The 17502-nt window shown below is 38.1% G+C and overlaps 1 protein-coding gene across 1 annotated transcript; it reads right to left on the bottom strand.

The window, feature by feature from the left end:
* Positions 1-6372: 6372 nt before the first annotated feature.
* Positions 6373-10106, bottom strand: LOC127791436 (receptor-like protein kinase HERK 1). The gene has a single exon (XM_052321317.1). The coding sequence runs from the start codon at positions 9508-9510 to the stop codon at positions 7015-7017; it is 2496 nt and encodes an 831-aa protein (XP_052177277.1). The 5' UTR covers positions 9511-10106; the 3' UTR covers positions 6373-7014.
* Between the last annotated feature and the right edge of the window lie 7396 nt (positions 10107-17502).

The raw sequence follows: 17502 nt of genomic DNA, 5'->3' as shown, positions 1-17502 counted from the left end.
AACTCGCAGTTAAGCAAATGATAAATTGGCCGTTATGGAGTGAATTGAATTGAATTGGTCTGGTTTCTCAAGTCCTCAAAGCTGCCGAAAGTAAATAAACTCGGGAAAATTAAATTCCTATAAAAAAAAGAATAAATAATAAACTCAGGAAAATTAACTCAATCCTTAAAAAACTATGTTCAGAGACACCCCATTTTAGAAAATTGAGAAATCTAAATGAAATTGTTAGTGCTATTACAAGAATGATGATGGCAAGAAACAAAATAAATTAGTGGGAGAACTAATTGTTCTTGCTGTTAAGAAAACAAAATGCATAGAAAATCAACAAAAGTATCAAGTTTTCATGGCCTTTATTCACAAAATAACAATAGTTCAAAAAGAGAGCATAGAGCATGAACTGACAAGTGACACAGATAAAACTAACCCAAAAACAGGAACAATTGAACATAAAACAAATCAATCAGCATTTCAGCCAAGAACATAATCCACCAAAACTCCTTCATACCTTTCTTGTGGAGATACATTTGGAGAGTATGAGAGACAAGGGGAACTACAGCTTCTATGTACGAGAGAGGGGCAAGAGAAGCTATTGTTGGCAGCAAACGAGGACTGACAATGGCGACCAATCACTCATGGTGGCAATAGCTGTAGCAACCGATTTCCCTGTGATAGGATTCCAATAGAATTCCAATACAATCCAATATCAATATATTCCAATCCCTTTCAACAGAAAAACAAGAATGAAACAGGGCATTCGAGAGGCCCTAACTCTCCCAATTCTCTACCAAAAGCTCGCTATCCAATTCTCCATCTCCTATCCTACTTATACCCCCTTCCCACGCTTTCCTAACAGAATTCCCCATTCACACTGCTGATTATTCCTTCAGCAGTGTGGATTACAACTTTACCCCTCCTTCCCCATGCGCACATGCTGGTTGTTACACCTGCATGTGCGGTCCCCTTAATTCCAGCCTCAAGCCTTCAGTTGCTTGTTACGCCTATGATAGGTTTGTTGCACCGGCGGCCTATCATTACTCCCCTCTCGGACTTTCACCTTGTCCTCAAGGTGAAAAGCTGGAAATTGTTGTTGAATCATGTTGTAGGGCTCCCAAGTTGCCTCTAACGGTGGTAAGCCCTTCCACTGGATCAGGATATCCAGCCCGCGTAAGTTAGAACCCTTCCCAGGCCGCACTCCCAACATTGCTTCTGGTTCAACCTTCATTTCTAAGTCAGCCTGCAGCTCGAGGGGAATCTGCTCCATTGCGTCGGGCCTGCCCTTAGCTTTTTTCAACTGAGACACATGGAAAACCGGGTGAACCCGACAGTTGACTGGGAGTTTGAGTCTATAAGCCATTGACCCCACTTTCTGCTCAATTTCAAATGGCCCATAGTACCTCGGAGCCAGCTTCTCATTAGATCTGCCAGCTAGGGATTTCCTTCTATGCGGCCTTAATTTCAAGTAAACAAAATCACCAACTGCAAATTGCACATCCCTTCCCCTCCAGTCAGCCCCCTTCTTCATAATCACCTGAGCTCGTTCCAACTGGTTCTTGAGCTCGTCCAATGCTAAATCTCTCTCCAGCAACTGTTGTTCTACTGTTGATACCGGGGTTGATCCCTTGTCAAATCGGATCAAGGTTGGCGGCTCCCTCCCATAAACAGCTTGGAAAGGAGTAATCCGTGAAGCAGTGTGGTATGAGGTGTTGTACCACAATTCCGCCCATGGCAGCCACACATACCACCCTAAAGGCCTTGCTGATGCAAAATAGCGCAAATAAGTGTCTAAGGTCCGGTTGAGTACTTCCGTTTGCGGGTGGTAGGCCGTACTACGTTGAAGCTTAGTGCCTTGAAGTCGAAATAACTCCTCCCAAAAACGACTCATAAAAACCTTATCTTGATCCGAAACAATAGTCCTAGGCATACCATGCAACCGTACTACCTCTTTTATGAAAATTCCAGCTATGGCTCCAGCTGTAAAGGGGTGTTTGAGACCAATAAAATAGCCATATTTGCTGAGTCTATCTACAACCACCAATATAGCATTCATATGACCCGATTTCGGTAACCCGTCAATAAAATCCATGGCTATATCCTCCCAAATCTGACAAGGAACCGGAAGAGGCTGCAAGAGACCCCTTGGAGATAAGGACTCATATTTACTTTGCTGGCAAATGACACATCTTTCCACATATTGGCGTATGTCCCGCTTCATGCCCGCCCAAAAAACACTCGCTGCAATCTGCTTATAAGTCTTTAGGAACCCGGAATGACCCCCTACACTGCTATCATGACCCTCTTGGAGCACCAAGGGAATTAGGGAAGACTTCTTAGGCAGGAACAACCACCCCTTATAGAGAAGTTGGTCGCCTACCAGTTGAAAATCTGAGCTGTAAGCTGGATCCGCCTTTAATTTCTGTATGATTCCCTGTAAATAAGCATCCTTCTCCACTTCTTGGACCAGTTGATCGAGTTGCACCACCCTTGGCACCGTTAGAGCGAATAGAGCTGCTGGGTGGCTGATTCTCGAAAGGCTATCTGCAGCCTTGTTCTCCAATCCCGGCCGATAGTGTATCTCAAAATGGAAGCCCATTAGTTTCAGCATCCACCTTTGATAATCCGGGCTCACCATTCGCTGCTCAAACAAAAACTTCAAGCTTTTTTGGTCCGTTCTTACTATGAACTTCCTTCCCCAAAGATAATGTCTCCATTTCTGGACTGCAAACACCATGGCCATCAACTCCCTTTCGTAAACCGGTTTTTTCCTCTCTGATGGTTTAAGAGCATGGCTGTAATATGCAATCGGTCTATGATTCTGCATCAACACTGCCCCTACTCTATGCCCTGAAGCATCGGATTCAATTATGAGGGGCTGATCGAAGTCCGATAGTGCAAGAACTGGCAGCGACACCATGGCTGTTTTGAGCTGCTGGAATGCTCGTTCAGCCTCTCCATCCCAACGAAAGTTGTTCTTCTTTAGTTACTCGGTGAGGGGCCATGCCATCTTACCATAATCCTTCACGAACCTCCTATAGTACCCCGTAAGACCAAGGAATCCCCGCAACTCCTTCAAGGAACTTGGCGCTGGCCAGTCGATCATGGCTTGCACCTTGCAACGATCAGCCGACACGCCTTGTTGGGAGATGATATGGCCCAGGTATTCAACCTCCAACTGCCCAAAGGAGCACTTCTTTTTGTTGGCAAACAGCTAATTTGCGGCCAGCACTTTCAGCACACAACGTAAGTGCTGCAAATGTTGGTCAAAATTTTGGCTATAGATTAAAATATCATCAAAAAAAACCAACACAAACCGACGCAAATACTCCCTGAAGACATCATTCATCAAGGATTGGAAGGTGGCCGGGGCATTTGTCAATCCGAAGGGCATGACGAGGAACTCATAATGGCCCTCATGTGTTCGAAAGGCGGTCTTTGGTTCGTCTCCAGCCTTGACTCGAATCTGGTGGTAACCAGATTTGAGATCCAATTTCGAAAAAACCTTCGCGCCATGTAGTTCATCCAGCAATTCATCAATGACTGGAATAGGAAACTTGTCGGGGATTGTCACCTTGTTGAGAGCCCGATAGTCTACACAAAACCGCCATCCCCCATCCTTCTTCTTAACGAGCAACACCGGGCTAGAAAAAGGGCTAACACTAGGTTTGATAATACCAGCTGCCAACATCTCTCGTACCATCTTTTCGACCTCATTCTTTTGAAGATACGGGTAGCGATAAGGCCGAACACTAACCGGGGGGGTGTCGGGTAGGAGATTGATGGCACGATCTCTGTTTCTAGTGGGTGGCAGTCCCACTGGGCTGGAAAAAACTCCTTCAAACTCAGCCAATAATTCCTCCAAACTTCCGGGCAGCCCCACTTGCAGCTCATTGCATTCAGCAACCACCTCTCCAATTTCCAACAACACTCCCTCCCCACTCTCCTTCAACGCCTTCATCATAGCTTTTAGGGAGACTAATGTTTTACGTAAGCTAGGATCACCCCTGCAAAGTCACTGCCATCCCCCCTACTGAAAACTTCATGGTCAGATTCCTCCAATCCACACTCATCTTACCCACCGAAGCCAGCCATTTCATGCCAAGAATGACATCCGAACTTCCTAACTCAAGGGGAAGGAATTCTTCCACTATCTGCAAGTTATCCAAAGACAATTTGACCCCTTGCAAACTCCTGCACCTTGTACCGCCATTCTAGTTCCCATTATCACCCCATATCCCGCCGTTTCCATCCTCGGTAAATTCAAGCGTTGCACCAACTCGGAGGAGATGAAGTTATGGGTTGCTCCCCCATCCACCAGAACTACCACTGGCTGCCCTTCTATGAGCCCCCTTAGCTTCATCGTTTGAGGGGTAGTTAATCCAACCACTGAATTCATAGATAATTCAATCACCTCTCTTCCATATTCCACCCCTTCGTCACCTCCTTGCTCCTCTTCTTCTTCTGTCGCAGCCTCGCCTATTCTTCATCATAGAGCATCAACACTTGGAGCTCTTTGTTCTTGCACCTATGGCCAATCGAGTACTTCTCATCGCAGCGAAAGCAAAGGCCCTTCTCTCGCCTTGCCTTCCACTCAGCCTCACTAAGTTTCTTGAAAGGAAAATTGCCACCATTACTTGCGGACTGAATCCGGAGGCCTGGCTGGTTCACGGACCTTTGGGAGGAACCCACACCTTTCGCGGGTACCGGTGACAGCCGACTCACGATTGCGGTGGTGGTGGAATAACCGCTCCTAGTTGACCCAGCTGCCCGATGGTAATGTTGAAGAGCTAAGTTCTTATCCTCAACGTTTTGTGCCACCACCATAATTCGATCAAGCCCCCGCGGTTGTAATACTCTGATCTCGACTCGTATCTCTGGGTTGAGGCCGTTGAGGAATTGGCCCTCCAAAAACGCCTCCGGCACATCAGGTACTGCCGCAGCCATGGTCTCAAACTTCAAACGATACTCCTTCACCGATCCCTCCTGCCGAAGAGCCAAGAACCGCTCCTCTAACGACCCCTCCTGAGTGGGGCGAAACCGGCTCAGAAGTCCTTGTTTCAGGCCCTCCCAGCTCCGAATTCCTCTTCGCCTGGTCTCCCATTGAAACCACGACAGTGCTGCGACTTCAAAACACAGGGCTGCAGAGTCAATCTTCTCTTCATCCGTGAGTTGGTTGACAGCAAAATACCTCTCGGCCCGAAAGATCCACTCATCTGGATTGTCTCCTTCGAAGAGAGGCATCTCCAATCGTCTTCCACGTAAGTCCGCCCGGTACTCGCCCCTACTACCCCCTCCCGGATTGCAACCCCCCTTAACTCCAGGGGTTCTTTCGGAATCCAAAGTGAATTCCGAAGGCCCTTCCCGCTCTCTGGACTTGTTCTTCCTTTCCCGCTCCAGCTCATCCCACCTCGTTCGCATGAAAGCGAATTGTTCAAGCAGCATCGCTACATTACGCTCCACCGACTGTACATTCCCTCTAATGTCGTCGACCCCCCTTTTGACGCCTTCCACCGTCGACTCCAACTCGCCAACACGCTCTGTCAAGTTCACCATCAGGTGCGGATTGGCTCTGATACCAAATTGATAGGATTCCAATAGAATTCCAATACAATCCAATATCAATATATTCCAATCCTTTTCAACAGAAAAACAAGAATGAAACAGGGCATTCGAGAGGCCCTAACTCTCTCAATTCTCTACCAAAAGCTCGCTATCCAATTCTCCATCTCCTATCCTACTTATACCCCTTTCCCACGCTTTCCTAACAGAATTCTCCATTCACACTGCTGATTATTCCTTCAGCAGTGTGGATTACAACTTTACCCCTCCTTCCCCATGCGCACATGCTGTTTGTTACACCTGCATGTGCGGTCCCCTTAATTCCAGCCTCAAGCCTTCAGTTGCTTGTTACGCCTATGATAGGTTTGTTGCACTGGCGGCCTATCACCTTACTCTTCAGTGGTTGGGAAGAAAAATATTTGGAAACAAGAAAAAGTAATTTAAATTGTTGATTGGGACTAATATTGTTAAAAAATAATTTTAAAGGTCGTATAAACAGCCAAGCACACTCTTAGATGGCATCCAAAAAGCTCAGTCTGAGACTTGCTCTCCACCTTGATTGGTTTTGAGCAAGAGCCTAGAATATAAATTTGCTGGAGTCTTGAGACAAGTAGCCAGTGCACCGACCAGATTGAATACCAGAAAAGAGATCAAGGCCCCAAAGATGAGGAGCCATGAGCAGCCAACAGCTTATCAGATTATGACACAAACAACCCAAGAACAGATGCCTCTGAACCTATTTTGGTGCTATATCTGCCTTTGATAATAGTTTATTGTTGTTTGATTCAAGCACCTGGAGCTAAAAATGCATGGCAGCCATGAAAAGATGAGAAATTGTATTTCCAATATAATTTAACAGGCTACTGACCAAAAGGAACAGCATATGGTCCAAGAAGCAGACAATTGCAGTAGTCAATAAGTCACAAACAATACAGAAGCACATGAAAAACATATAGAAGCCTGGGTCTGATGTCTTGACCAAGATGAAAACATGAGTAGATCCAAAAAGAAACACCAACAACATCATGGAAAAAAGTGGATGCAAAATGTGCATCCAGGGCCAACACAAAACTCACTCTGACTTCCTCTCTTCTGTTCAAAAGATGACTACCACATGCAGATTAATCACCAAGGCAAACTCCACAAGGCATTCAGGTAAATTTAAGAGCTAACTTCAGATGATGAGTGGCAATAGAATATGGCGGCACAGCCTCTTCAATTTGTACAACAAATTTGTAGGTACTGACAAGTAACAACATGGTAAATGGAAGTGTTTCCAACACTTGCCAGAAAGCAAGAGTGTTTTGGAGATTTTTTCTGTTCTGTATTCTTGCTCTTGACAACATAAAGGAAACACTTTTCTTGCATAGCCATGAGGCAACAAAGCAGGCCACTGGATGAAGCAAGAAGTTGCTAGCCGAGGATGGGCTAAAGCCAATGTCACATTACATCTACACTTTCTCATCTACCCTCGGATTTTACCAGCTGGGAGAAGACCCTACTCATTGAAATTCCTGAAAGACCATCTACACTTGAAGCTTCAAATTGGGCAGCAGAGACAGTAGTGTCAACGTGATTGAAATCGTTGACTGCGGGAGAGAGCTCACCAATGACATTTGTACTGTTCTCGTCAGGATCGTTCTGGAGAACTGCCTCTTGAAGTTGAAGAGCATACTCCAAATTCCACAACACATCTCCCATGGAGGGCCTGTCAACACCAAAATCAGCCAAGCATTTCTCTACAGTTTCCCCAAACTTCCTAAGAGAGTCCGGTTTTATTTTTCCCACGAGATTTGGATCTATGATCTGGTCCAACTGCCCCCTCTTCTGCCACTTCATTGCCCATTCAGCTAAGTTCACCATCTCTCTTGGAAGAGAGGGATCGATCACAGGCCTTGCACAAAGAACTTCAAACAAAACCACACCAAATGAATACACATCAGACTTCTCCGTCAGCTGTTGCCTTCTGAAATATTCTGGGTCAAGGTACCCAAAACTCCCTTTCACTGCTGTACTCACATGGGTCTGATCAATTTCAGGTCCTGTCTTTGAAAGCCCAAAATCGGCAACTTTTGCCATAAGATTCTCGTCAAGCAATATGTTTGCAGACTTTACATCACGATGTATGACTGCTTTTGAATAGCCAGTATGGAGATAGTGAAGTCCTCTAGCTGCTCCAATGCATATCTCGAGCCTCTCTTTCCAACTCAAGCTGGGCTGATCTGAGCCATAAAGATGACTCTTGAGCGTCCCATTCTCCATATATTCATAAATCAAAATCATCTCATTCTTTTCATCACAGTACCCAATCAAGGATACCAAATGGCGGTGGCGGAACTGAGAAAGCATCTCAATTTCAGTTCGAAACTCTGCGAGACCTTGTTGAGATCGAGGGTTACCCCTCTTAACAGCCATTTTTATACCATCATTGAGAACACCCTTGTAAACCTTCCCAAAACCACCAATTCCAATAACCCAACTCTCGTCAAAGTTATTAGTAGCGTCTTGAACTGTAGCAAAAGGAAACCGATATCCAAGGTTAGAAACTGCACTGAGGGTTGTGCCATTGGAGTATTTACTTCCCAAGGTGAGGGAAGTTCCACCAATGGAGAAAGGAATCCATGTTTTCGAATGGCCGAGTCTAGCCAGTTTTCTTCTTTTGCACATCAAAAATATAACAACCGCCAACAAGACAACGACAAACACACCAACAATCAAACCCACTACCAATACCATATTCTTCTTCTTATGTGGGGCGGAAGGCACCATGGAGGTTCCCCCAGCGAGGCTGCCTACAGAATTATTCATCTTCATAATCTCCAATCCATTTAGGATAGCATTTGGGTAAGCATTATTAACGGGAGATGGCCCAATACTAATGCGGAGTTTACTGCTATCTTTCGTTGCTGTGACCACATCCATATAATATGCAGTAGCCAGAATGCTAAAGGTTAGAGAACTCAGATCAAGGCCCGGAGCAACATCCCATGAATCAACATAAACATTGAAGTAGAGCTGGTTAGGAGATGTACTCACTATATCGCAAAAGTGAAACCGGACAAAATACTGAAACCCTGGATCCACGTCAAACTCCCAGGTAATGTTGAAATTGCTATTGGGATCGTTTTGTGAATCCATCTCTACGCAAGTACCATAGACAGTATTAGGAGCAATATCAGATGTTGCCCCACCTTGTGGATATTTAACAGCCCTAACATTCGACACACTTTTGGCAACATTCTTCTCTAATAAAAAAGCTTGGTCGGGGACCCAAGTTCGCCATAGGGTATCATTCTCAAATGTGACAAGCGGCCCGCCCATATTCAGCCTAGCAACTGTCTCCATAGCGTTTTTCAACAAGCCCTGGTATTGAACAGCAGGGTTAACCAAATTGGCATCATCAGTTATGAGTGTGCTGGGGACTGAAACAACTTCCAGGGCATTCAGGAAGGCAAACGAATTGCCGGATGGCGCAAATGTTATTTCAAGCGCACCCGATGTGACATTGATTGAGAATTCTTTGACAGAACTACCTTTCCAAATAGAATTTCTGAGAAGTACATAATGTTGGGCAGATACAGAGAAACTAGCCAAACTCAAATTATAATTCCCAGATACAAAAGGGAAGAAATAGAAGCGAACCCAAATTCGCCCCTTCTGGCTGATAGGAAAAGTGTATTTAGAGACTCCAGTGAATACTCTCGCTGTCTGGTAGAGCGGCGAATCGTCCGAAGATGCGATGGAATTTGAAGAAGTATTGGCCAGAATGTTTTGTGGGGTAGATAGGAACTTCGCAGCATAATTATCGGCCAAGAAAACACGATCCCCCACCGTATTGTTTTTTGCCGATCCGCAGTCTATAAGGTATTGGTCTGCAGGATTAAATCCAATACAAAAGCAGCACAAAGACATTGTAATCGAGATCCAGATGAACAATTCAGAAGTTCCACAACCCATCACCAAAACAATCCAGATATTACAGAGAAAATAAACTTCAAACACTACAAAGCACCCAGTGAAGAGAGTTGAACAAAGAAGGGACGGGTTTTCTGAGCCCGGTTAGAAATGGAAATATTGGGTTCTTCAGAACGAACAACGCGGAGAAAACAAAACTCGTAGGAAAGCAGAAAAACTGTCAAAACACCCACTGAAGAGAAATGAAGAAAGAAGAGGAAAGAAGACACCTTTGAGATCGAGCTCGCCCAGATTTGAGAAGAAAGAGCAGAAAGAAAGGCGATTCAGATGTATCCTTTTCGGAGCTTTGTTTGAGAAGGGATGGAAATAAAGAGAAAGAAACAAGAACGGTGCGCAGACCAGCACAAATCTTGCGAGAGCCAGAGCGGCTTGAACTGTAGAACAACTCTAAGATGTTGACAGATTTGGAGATTCTCTATTTCGCAAATACGAACAGAATACAAGGAAGGGGCCGAGGGGCTGACGGTGGTTTCCGGGTGAGCGCCTATCTGGTGAAAACGGAGCTGTGGAAACTGGAAAAAGTAACCACGGAACGGCAAAGGCTCCATTTTTAACGCAGAGGGGAGGTCCAAAGAGAGAGAAAAACAGACAAAATATTTACTCACCGAGGGTTTCTCGTTCTCGGCAATGTCATAAAATCATTTTTAGTTTTACACGGTGTTAAATAAGGAATTTTGCTTTTTAACGTTAAATTAATTATTATATTCCTGAAACAGACGACATATATTATAGAATGCATTTGATCGTAAGTATCGAATTTATATAAAAAAGTTAAATAATTAAATTATTTAAAATTAAATTTTTAAAAAAAATTAATTAAAGGTGTTTGATTGATTTAATTATCTATATAAAAATTGTAATAATTTTTTAACTTTTGATATTTGATTGTCATTAAATTTTAAAAAATTACTTAAAAATAAATTTAATATACTACACAAAATATTTAAAAAAATCAAATATATATACACAAATATACATATAACCTGAGGATGAATAAGCTGTCGTCGCTAGGCACCACTGCCATTGCCACCGTCATTGGTCGCTCATCGTTACTCTCGTTCGTTGCCTCTCGTTGTGTTTCATCTTTTCCTCATGACTACTATCACCGACTGCTTACTATTGCTCTCGTTCACTACCTCTCACTTGTTATCTCGTCGTGCTTTCTCTCCTTCTGGCGATCGTTGTCACTAGCTGTTCATTGTCGTTCTCGCCGCGCTTCCTCTCCTCATCATGATCGTCAACCACGCTCCCCTTCTTTTTTTCCTTCACGTTTTCTCTTTTCTTTCTCTTCTTTTCCAATTCCTTAAAATTTCTTTTCCAAGTCCCCTTGAGAATTTGTTTTATAGCAAAAGTAAAAATTGGTCATCACATGACCAAAAATGATAATTTGAATTACTTGAAAAATATAACTAATCAAACACCACAAAAATTGAAATTTATATAAAAAATAGTCTTTTTTATAAAAAAAAAATATGGCCAATTGAACTGGTCCTAAAAATTAAAGGTTAAATTGATTATTCTATTTTAAAAACATAAATTATAGCTTGTACCTAGTTATTTCAATTCAAATTTAATAAGGAAATTGATAATTATATGAGCTTGTTTCTATACTCATCCTAATGGTTAATGTGATATTAAATCTAAAAGTTAAATAAGTTATTTGTTATATAAACCAAATCACCTAATGTAAGAGTAGAGTCACCATACAGATATTAAAAGATAAAATGATTTTTCTATAGAGTCAAAAAATGTGACAGACAGACTTATCAAATGGAGGTAAAAAAATAAAATTACTCCCGCCCACTTTACAAATTTATAAAATGGGTCATTGCCCTCTCCTATCTCCTCCCACAATCGTTGCTAACTTCATCTCGTCGTCCCACCTCGTTGCCATGTCGTCATCGTCGCCTCGCCTTACTGACCATCGCTACATGTTCAACATGGCGGTGATGCGAAGGCAACAAAGGTCATGGGAGGAGATAGGAGAGGACAATCACCCCCACTTTACAAATTTACAAAATAAACGAGATAATTTCATCTTTTTACTCCCATACGTTAAGCCTCTGATAAGATTGCCCGGCTCTCTAGGACAAAAACGAGGTTGTAAGTGACAAAGTGGCGTGCGATAATGGGATAGGATTTGTGACCTTAATACGGCCCCAATCTGGTAGCGAACCGGTGGCTCCGTTTGGTTGGCCGTTGGCTAGAAAGAGACTCATAAATGTCCTTTAATGCACCTGTCATGCCCGCAGCTGCGCGGCCGCCATGCCTTATAGTTTAATTTTTACTTTTTATATAAATTTAAGTAAGTATGAATTTTGATGTAATGGTCAAATTATTTTTATATGGTTTTGATTTTTAAAATAAAATATATAACGATATTTTTTAAATTTATTTTATTAAAAAAATTCAAACAACAAAATAATATGTTTGATTGTATAATACAATAGAATAGATGTTTAATCAGATATATAACAAATGAAGATGGATGGTAATAACTAAATATATTTTGATGTTTGATTTTAGTTTTTTCTTGTAAAATAATAAATAATTAATAATGTCTGATAAAACATAAAATTTCATATAGGATAAAGTATATGTCATCAAAATCATGTTAGAAGTTAAAATACTTGATCAACTCATTGGTTGGATTCGAATGTTTAGTTACCACAAGAAAATTAAATTTTGAACGAATCTTACGTTTAAATTGTCTAAAGATAAGTAAATTAAATAAATCTAATTTTAAAAAAAATGAACACCGAACTAACATTTAGAGCTTGATAGACATAATTTTCACAAAACATAATTCAAGTATAAGAAGATTTTAAATAATTTATTCGTTGAGTTCTTGTCTAGAGGCAATTCTCATGAGATGCGCGATTTTTTTAATATTTAATAATTTATATAATTTAAGGACTATATAAATATAAATCTTATATGGAGAAACATAATATAAGTATCTAAAACTTTCTTGGTGCCACGGGTCATAATCTCCACAAATCATGGACAAGATAATCTACACTTATTTGATAATTTTAATCTAAATCACTTTTAGACTTGTGAAACCAAGAGAAAATAACTATTTTTTTGGCGGACAAGACCAACTAATTTTATTGTGATACTTATCACGAAACTCAACCCATAAAATATAAAAAAAATCTTGAATGTTGAGTTAAATGCACAATATTTTATAGTGTTTTCTCAAATTCATATGTTGTCTCTAAAATTCTTTGCTAACTTATTAGAATGTTATAATTCTAATTGAGTTACGCAGAGATAACTCTTATTTCACGTATATATGAATTTTAACGTCAAATTAAATTGAAAGATGATCAAAATATCAAAAGAAATCTTATAAATTCAATTGATGGTCAATGTTTACACGTTTATCACTAATATGAATAATAATCATTTTTAGACTTTATTATTCCAATAGAAATCAAAAAATAAATCTTACAAATTTAATTGCTAATCGATGTCTATGTTTATCACTAATATGAATAATAATCATTTTTAGACTTTATTATTCCAATAGAAATAAAAAATTAAATGCAAATAAAAAAAAAAAACTAACGCAAACTTTTTAACCCACGTGGTTTAACGACTTTTGAAATGTATTATTTTTTTAAGATAGGGTTAAATCTTAGTAATATTCTAATCAGGTCAACCCTATTTTTTTTTTTTAATTTGACGAAACTAAATCATTCCTCCAGCACTAGATTGATTGATTCGTAAGTCATTCACAGGGATTTCGTCAAACTTTGGATTGGGAGTCAACTGATCGGACGGTAAAAACAAGGTTCCCCAACTAATTTGGCACATCGGACGGCCGAGTAGTGGTTGACTTTGAACCAATACACTCATTCAACAAACGCCACATATAAAACAAATAATACATAAGGCTAATATTAATTAAGGGCAGTAGTAGTTTACGAATTCATTTAAGCTTGTTGAAGCCCCTACCTATTATTTAATAGCTTTAATGTGATTAGAAAATATTTCTTAATTTTAATAGCAAAAGTAAAATAGAATTAATTTAAATAATTTTAATATAACTTAATGGAAACACTGAGATAAATATTAATTTATATCTTATTTGTTGTAATTTTAATACACGTTAATTTATCTTTTTATTTAGTCACTCAATATTCAATGCTTTTCAGATTATTTTTTTTGAATAAACCTTACAATTTCCTTTTTAATTATTTAAGCCAACATTTTTTCCAATAAGAAAAATAGAAAAATGAAATAACACCGATAAGCCATTTCTAGGTAATTTAATATCTTTAATAATATAAATAATTAGAGTATAGTTTAATTTATTTTATTTTATATAATTAATGTACTTTAAATGATTTTGGTTAAGCAAAATTAGTGTTGTTTTATTTTCCTATTAAAAGAAATTTGAAGGGTTAAATAAATCAACTCTAATTTTTTAAATTTGATGCCTGTAAATAATTTATTTAATAGGTGTTTTTTTATTTGTGTTATTGAAATTAAGTTGTAAGATTTAAATAAATTTAAAAGGTGTAAACAAATTTAATAATCCAAATAAATTGATTTAAATTAATGTTAACCGTATAATTGTTTGAATGTTGACAATAAAATATAATAAACATACATTATTTACAAATAATATGTATTTATTATTACTTAACCATTACAATTATTTGCTAACCATTACAATTATTTGCATAACCCTTCGTTTAATAGATGTATAGTAAAATAAATGTGTAATTAATTGTTATATATAGATATATAGATAATTAATGTGTTATGAATACTTTGAGCTTTATATATAGATAGATGGATAAATATATGTCATTCTGTAATACCTCAAGAGTCCAGAGAATGGTAGTATATATCGAGAATAAGTAAGGAATGAAACAATATCAACTGTATACATTTTGGGACGAATGTAAGCAAAAAACTTCGGAGTTAAGCGTGCTTGAACTAGCTCAATAATGGGTGACCATTGAGAAGTTCGCGTAGGTCCATCAGTATAAGTTGTTTCGATCTTTTTTATCGTTCGATGCAGGAGGTTACAGATAGTATTAGAGCCGACCCCCCGAGCCTCTAAACATGATGGTGGGGCAAATCTCAGCGAGGACGTCGAGTTCCTAAGAGGGGTGCGTGTAAGCACCTTAGGCGAATCCCACATCGGCTATGCAAATAGGGGAGATCTGGGACCGGTTATAAGGTCGCATGACAAGTAGATCATGTGCTTAAGGGGGAGAATGTAATACCCCAAAAGCTCATATAATGGTAATATATATTGAGAATAAGTAAGGAATAAAACAATACAAGCTGAATACTTTTTGGGCTGAATATAGGCAAAGAACTCCCGAGTTAAGCGTGCTTAGGCGGGGAAGTTTAGGAATGGGTGACCCCTAGGAAGTTCGCTTAGGCGAATCTCACATCGGCCATGTAAATGGGGGAGATCTAAGACCGATTTTAAGGTCGCATGACGAAAACGTCATGTGCTTAATGGGGGAGAATGTAATACCCCAAGAGTTCAGAGAAAGGTAGTATATATTGAAGATAAGTAAGAAATGAAATAACACCAGCTGGATATCTTTTGGGCTGAATGTAGGCAAAGAACTCTCGGGTTAAACATGCTTGAGCTGGGGAAGGTCAGGATGAGTGACCCCCTAAAAAGTTTGTGTAAGCCCATTAAGATAAGTTATTCCAGTTCTTGCTATCACTCGATACGAAATATTACACATTCCTTGTCAAATCAATTGAGACAGAAATTCATTATTTGTAAACACCAAGTTTTTTTCGGATGAAATTTTGTTCGTAGAGCGATTTTTTTTAAAAATTATTACATATCTTGTCTTGTTTAAACAAATAAAATTAATTGTATTAATAATACTTAAACTCATAATTTTTAAATAATATTTAGTTTCATAAACAAATTTATCGTTATACAAAATCTCATTTTATTCATTATAGTTTTTCTTAATATTCAAAAAATCAAACCGAATTAGTTGAATCGTGCCATACTTATTCAAAAAATTAATTTGGTTAATGAGCAAAAACATAAATCGTGGTTATTAACAAAGTGAATTGGGTTCGGTTGAACCAAGTGAGATTTTTAAAAAAAGTTTTATATTTAATATTTTATTTTTTTAATATTTAAAATATAATAATAATTTGATATATTTGAAAATAATTAATGTATATTGTTTGAATACTATTTATTATTTTGATAATATATGGATAGTATTAGGTTTATGTAATGTAATGATACCACACCCAATAAGGTAGTGAATTGGGTGTTTAATAACTTTCAAAAGTTTGTAAAGGTTTTCAAGAAAAATAAAAAAGTAGTGAACTATAAACAAAAATATAAAAATCAATTTATACAAGAAAGATAAAGAATTTAAAGTTGTTTGCTTCAACTTAGTTTATATCCATTACTTTACCTCTCCACTAAAGATTCTTAATTTCACTATAAAATCTTAAGCTACAAACCACAATATTTTGCACAAATTAACTCTGTAAACTAGTTCTTCTAACACAATCCCTTAGAAATATATAATAGAATATATTGAAATTTCACACCACTATTTCTAAATCTTTACAATTAATAAAAATTATCTTAATAGAAAGATGAGCGTGAAAAATAATGAAGCACAAAAAGCTATAGAATATATAAACTTAAAAACTTGAAAGCTCAATTTTCTAACTCTTTTGAACTTCAAATGGTATTTTATTTATACTTTTCGCGACTCCTCTCAATAAATATAATTGTCAGAGTTAAAGAATTGAAAAATTTAATCTGCATAGATCAATTACAGTTAATTGTTGGAATTTCTAAGACAGAATTGATTAATTGATTTGAGTAATCGATTGACTGCTTTTCAAACGTTAATTAAGATAGTTGACAATTTATAAAAATTGATGATAATTTCTAAAACTTTCGATTGAAAATGATATTATAATAATAATTGACAAAAAAACGATTGAGAACATGTAAAATAAACAGTCAACAATTTATAAAAATCGATCGATAGTTTTTCTCAAAAGATTGTATAAAAGTGAAAATGTATGAACCAATTGATAGTCATAAATATATGGTCATTAAAAGAAATGTTTAAAGACTTTTTTATTTAAATTTTGCAAAAACAATTATCATCATCAAAATCAATACAATAGATAATTTTTTATTTGTAATGTAAATATTTGATACGGAGTTATTTTACTTCCATTATAAATTTATATTAATATTGTTATAAAAAAAATTCAATTATAGGATAATTAAATTTGTTTAAATATATTCAAGTTTATGGGATAAATTTTATTTAAAATATGTTTATTATCATAATTTTAATCAATATATTTATTTATTTCATAAAGCCTTGAACCTCTTTCCTTTGTTTAATTTTAAAAACATTAATTTTATTTCTTCATAAAAAATTCTCAAAAGGTGCACATAAAACTAATTTTCAATTTAAAAGAAGTGAAATATATGCTCAAAAAGAGAGAAAGATTTTCGTTTCTTGGTCTTATATACAACTTAAGTTAGACAAGGAGATAAAATATTATATTGGAGAAAATGGAAACATGATCCATGAAAACTCGTTGTTCCTTTCAAACCTTAAATTATGCACAGAGAGGTCGCTAACAGAAAATGGAAACATGTGGATCAAGTGGCTTTGGACCCGACTTTTTTCAGTTGCCAAACAAGTGGTCATGACTCACGAGATTCCTCTGCCTTTTAGGTCGGGGCAGCAGTAGACGTGCCTGCCAGCCATCACCCATCCATCAACAAACGCATGAGATGCTGCGTTATGCTGAAATCATTCATACCAAAGAAGGAAGAGCAAGGGGCCTTGGGTACATCAGGTAGGAAGTAGGAACACCTTTTAAGTGCAGAAGCAATAGGAAACTTACTTACTTACTATTACGGCTTGGTAGCCATTAGAATAAATAATTCCTACCAAACGCTGGGAACACTAGCAAAGTGAT

The sequence above is a fragment of the Diospyros lotus genome, chromosome 1 (assembly GCF_014633365.1).
Source record: "Diospyros lotus cultivar Yz01 chromosome 1, ASM1463336v1, whole genome shotgun sequence".
Classification (NCBI taxonomy): Eukaryota; Viridiplantae; Streptophyta; class Magnoliopsida; order Ericales; family Ebenaceae; genus Diospyros; species Diospyros lotus.
This window is presented reverse-complemented; position numbering and strand designations above follow the sequence as displayed.

What these genes read in the sequence shown, in the direction of transcription:
- LOC127791436 (XM_052321317.1), bottom strand. Translation starts at nt 9,510, where the DNA reads ATGGGTTGTGGAACTTCTGAATTGTTCATCTGGATCTCGATTACAATG.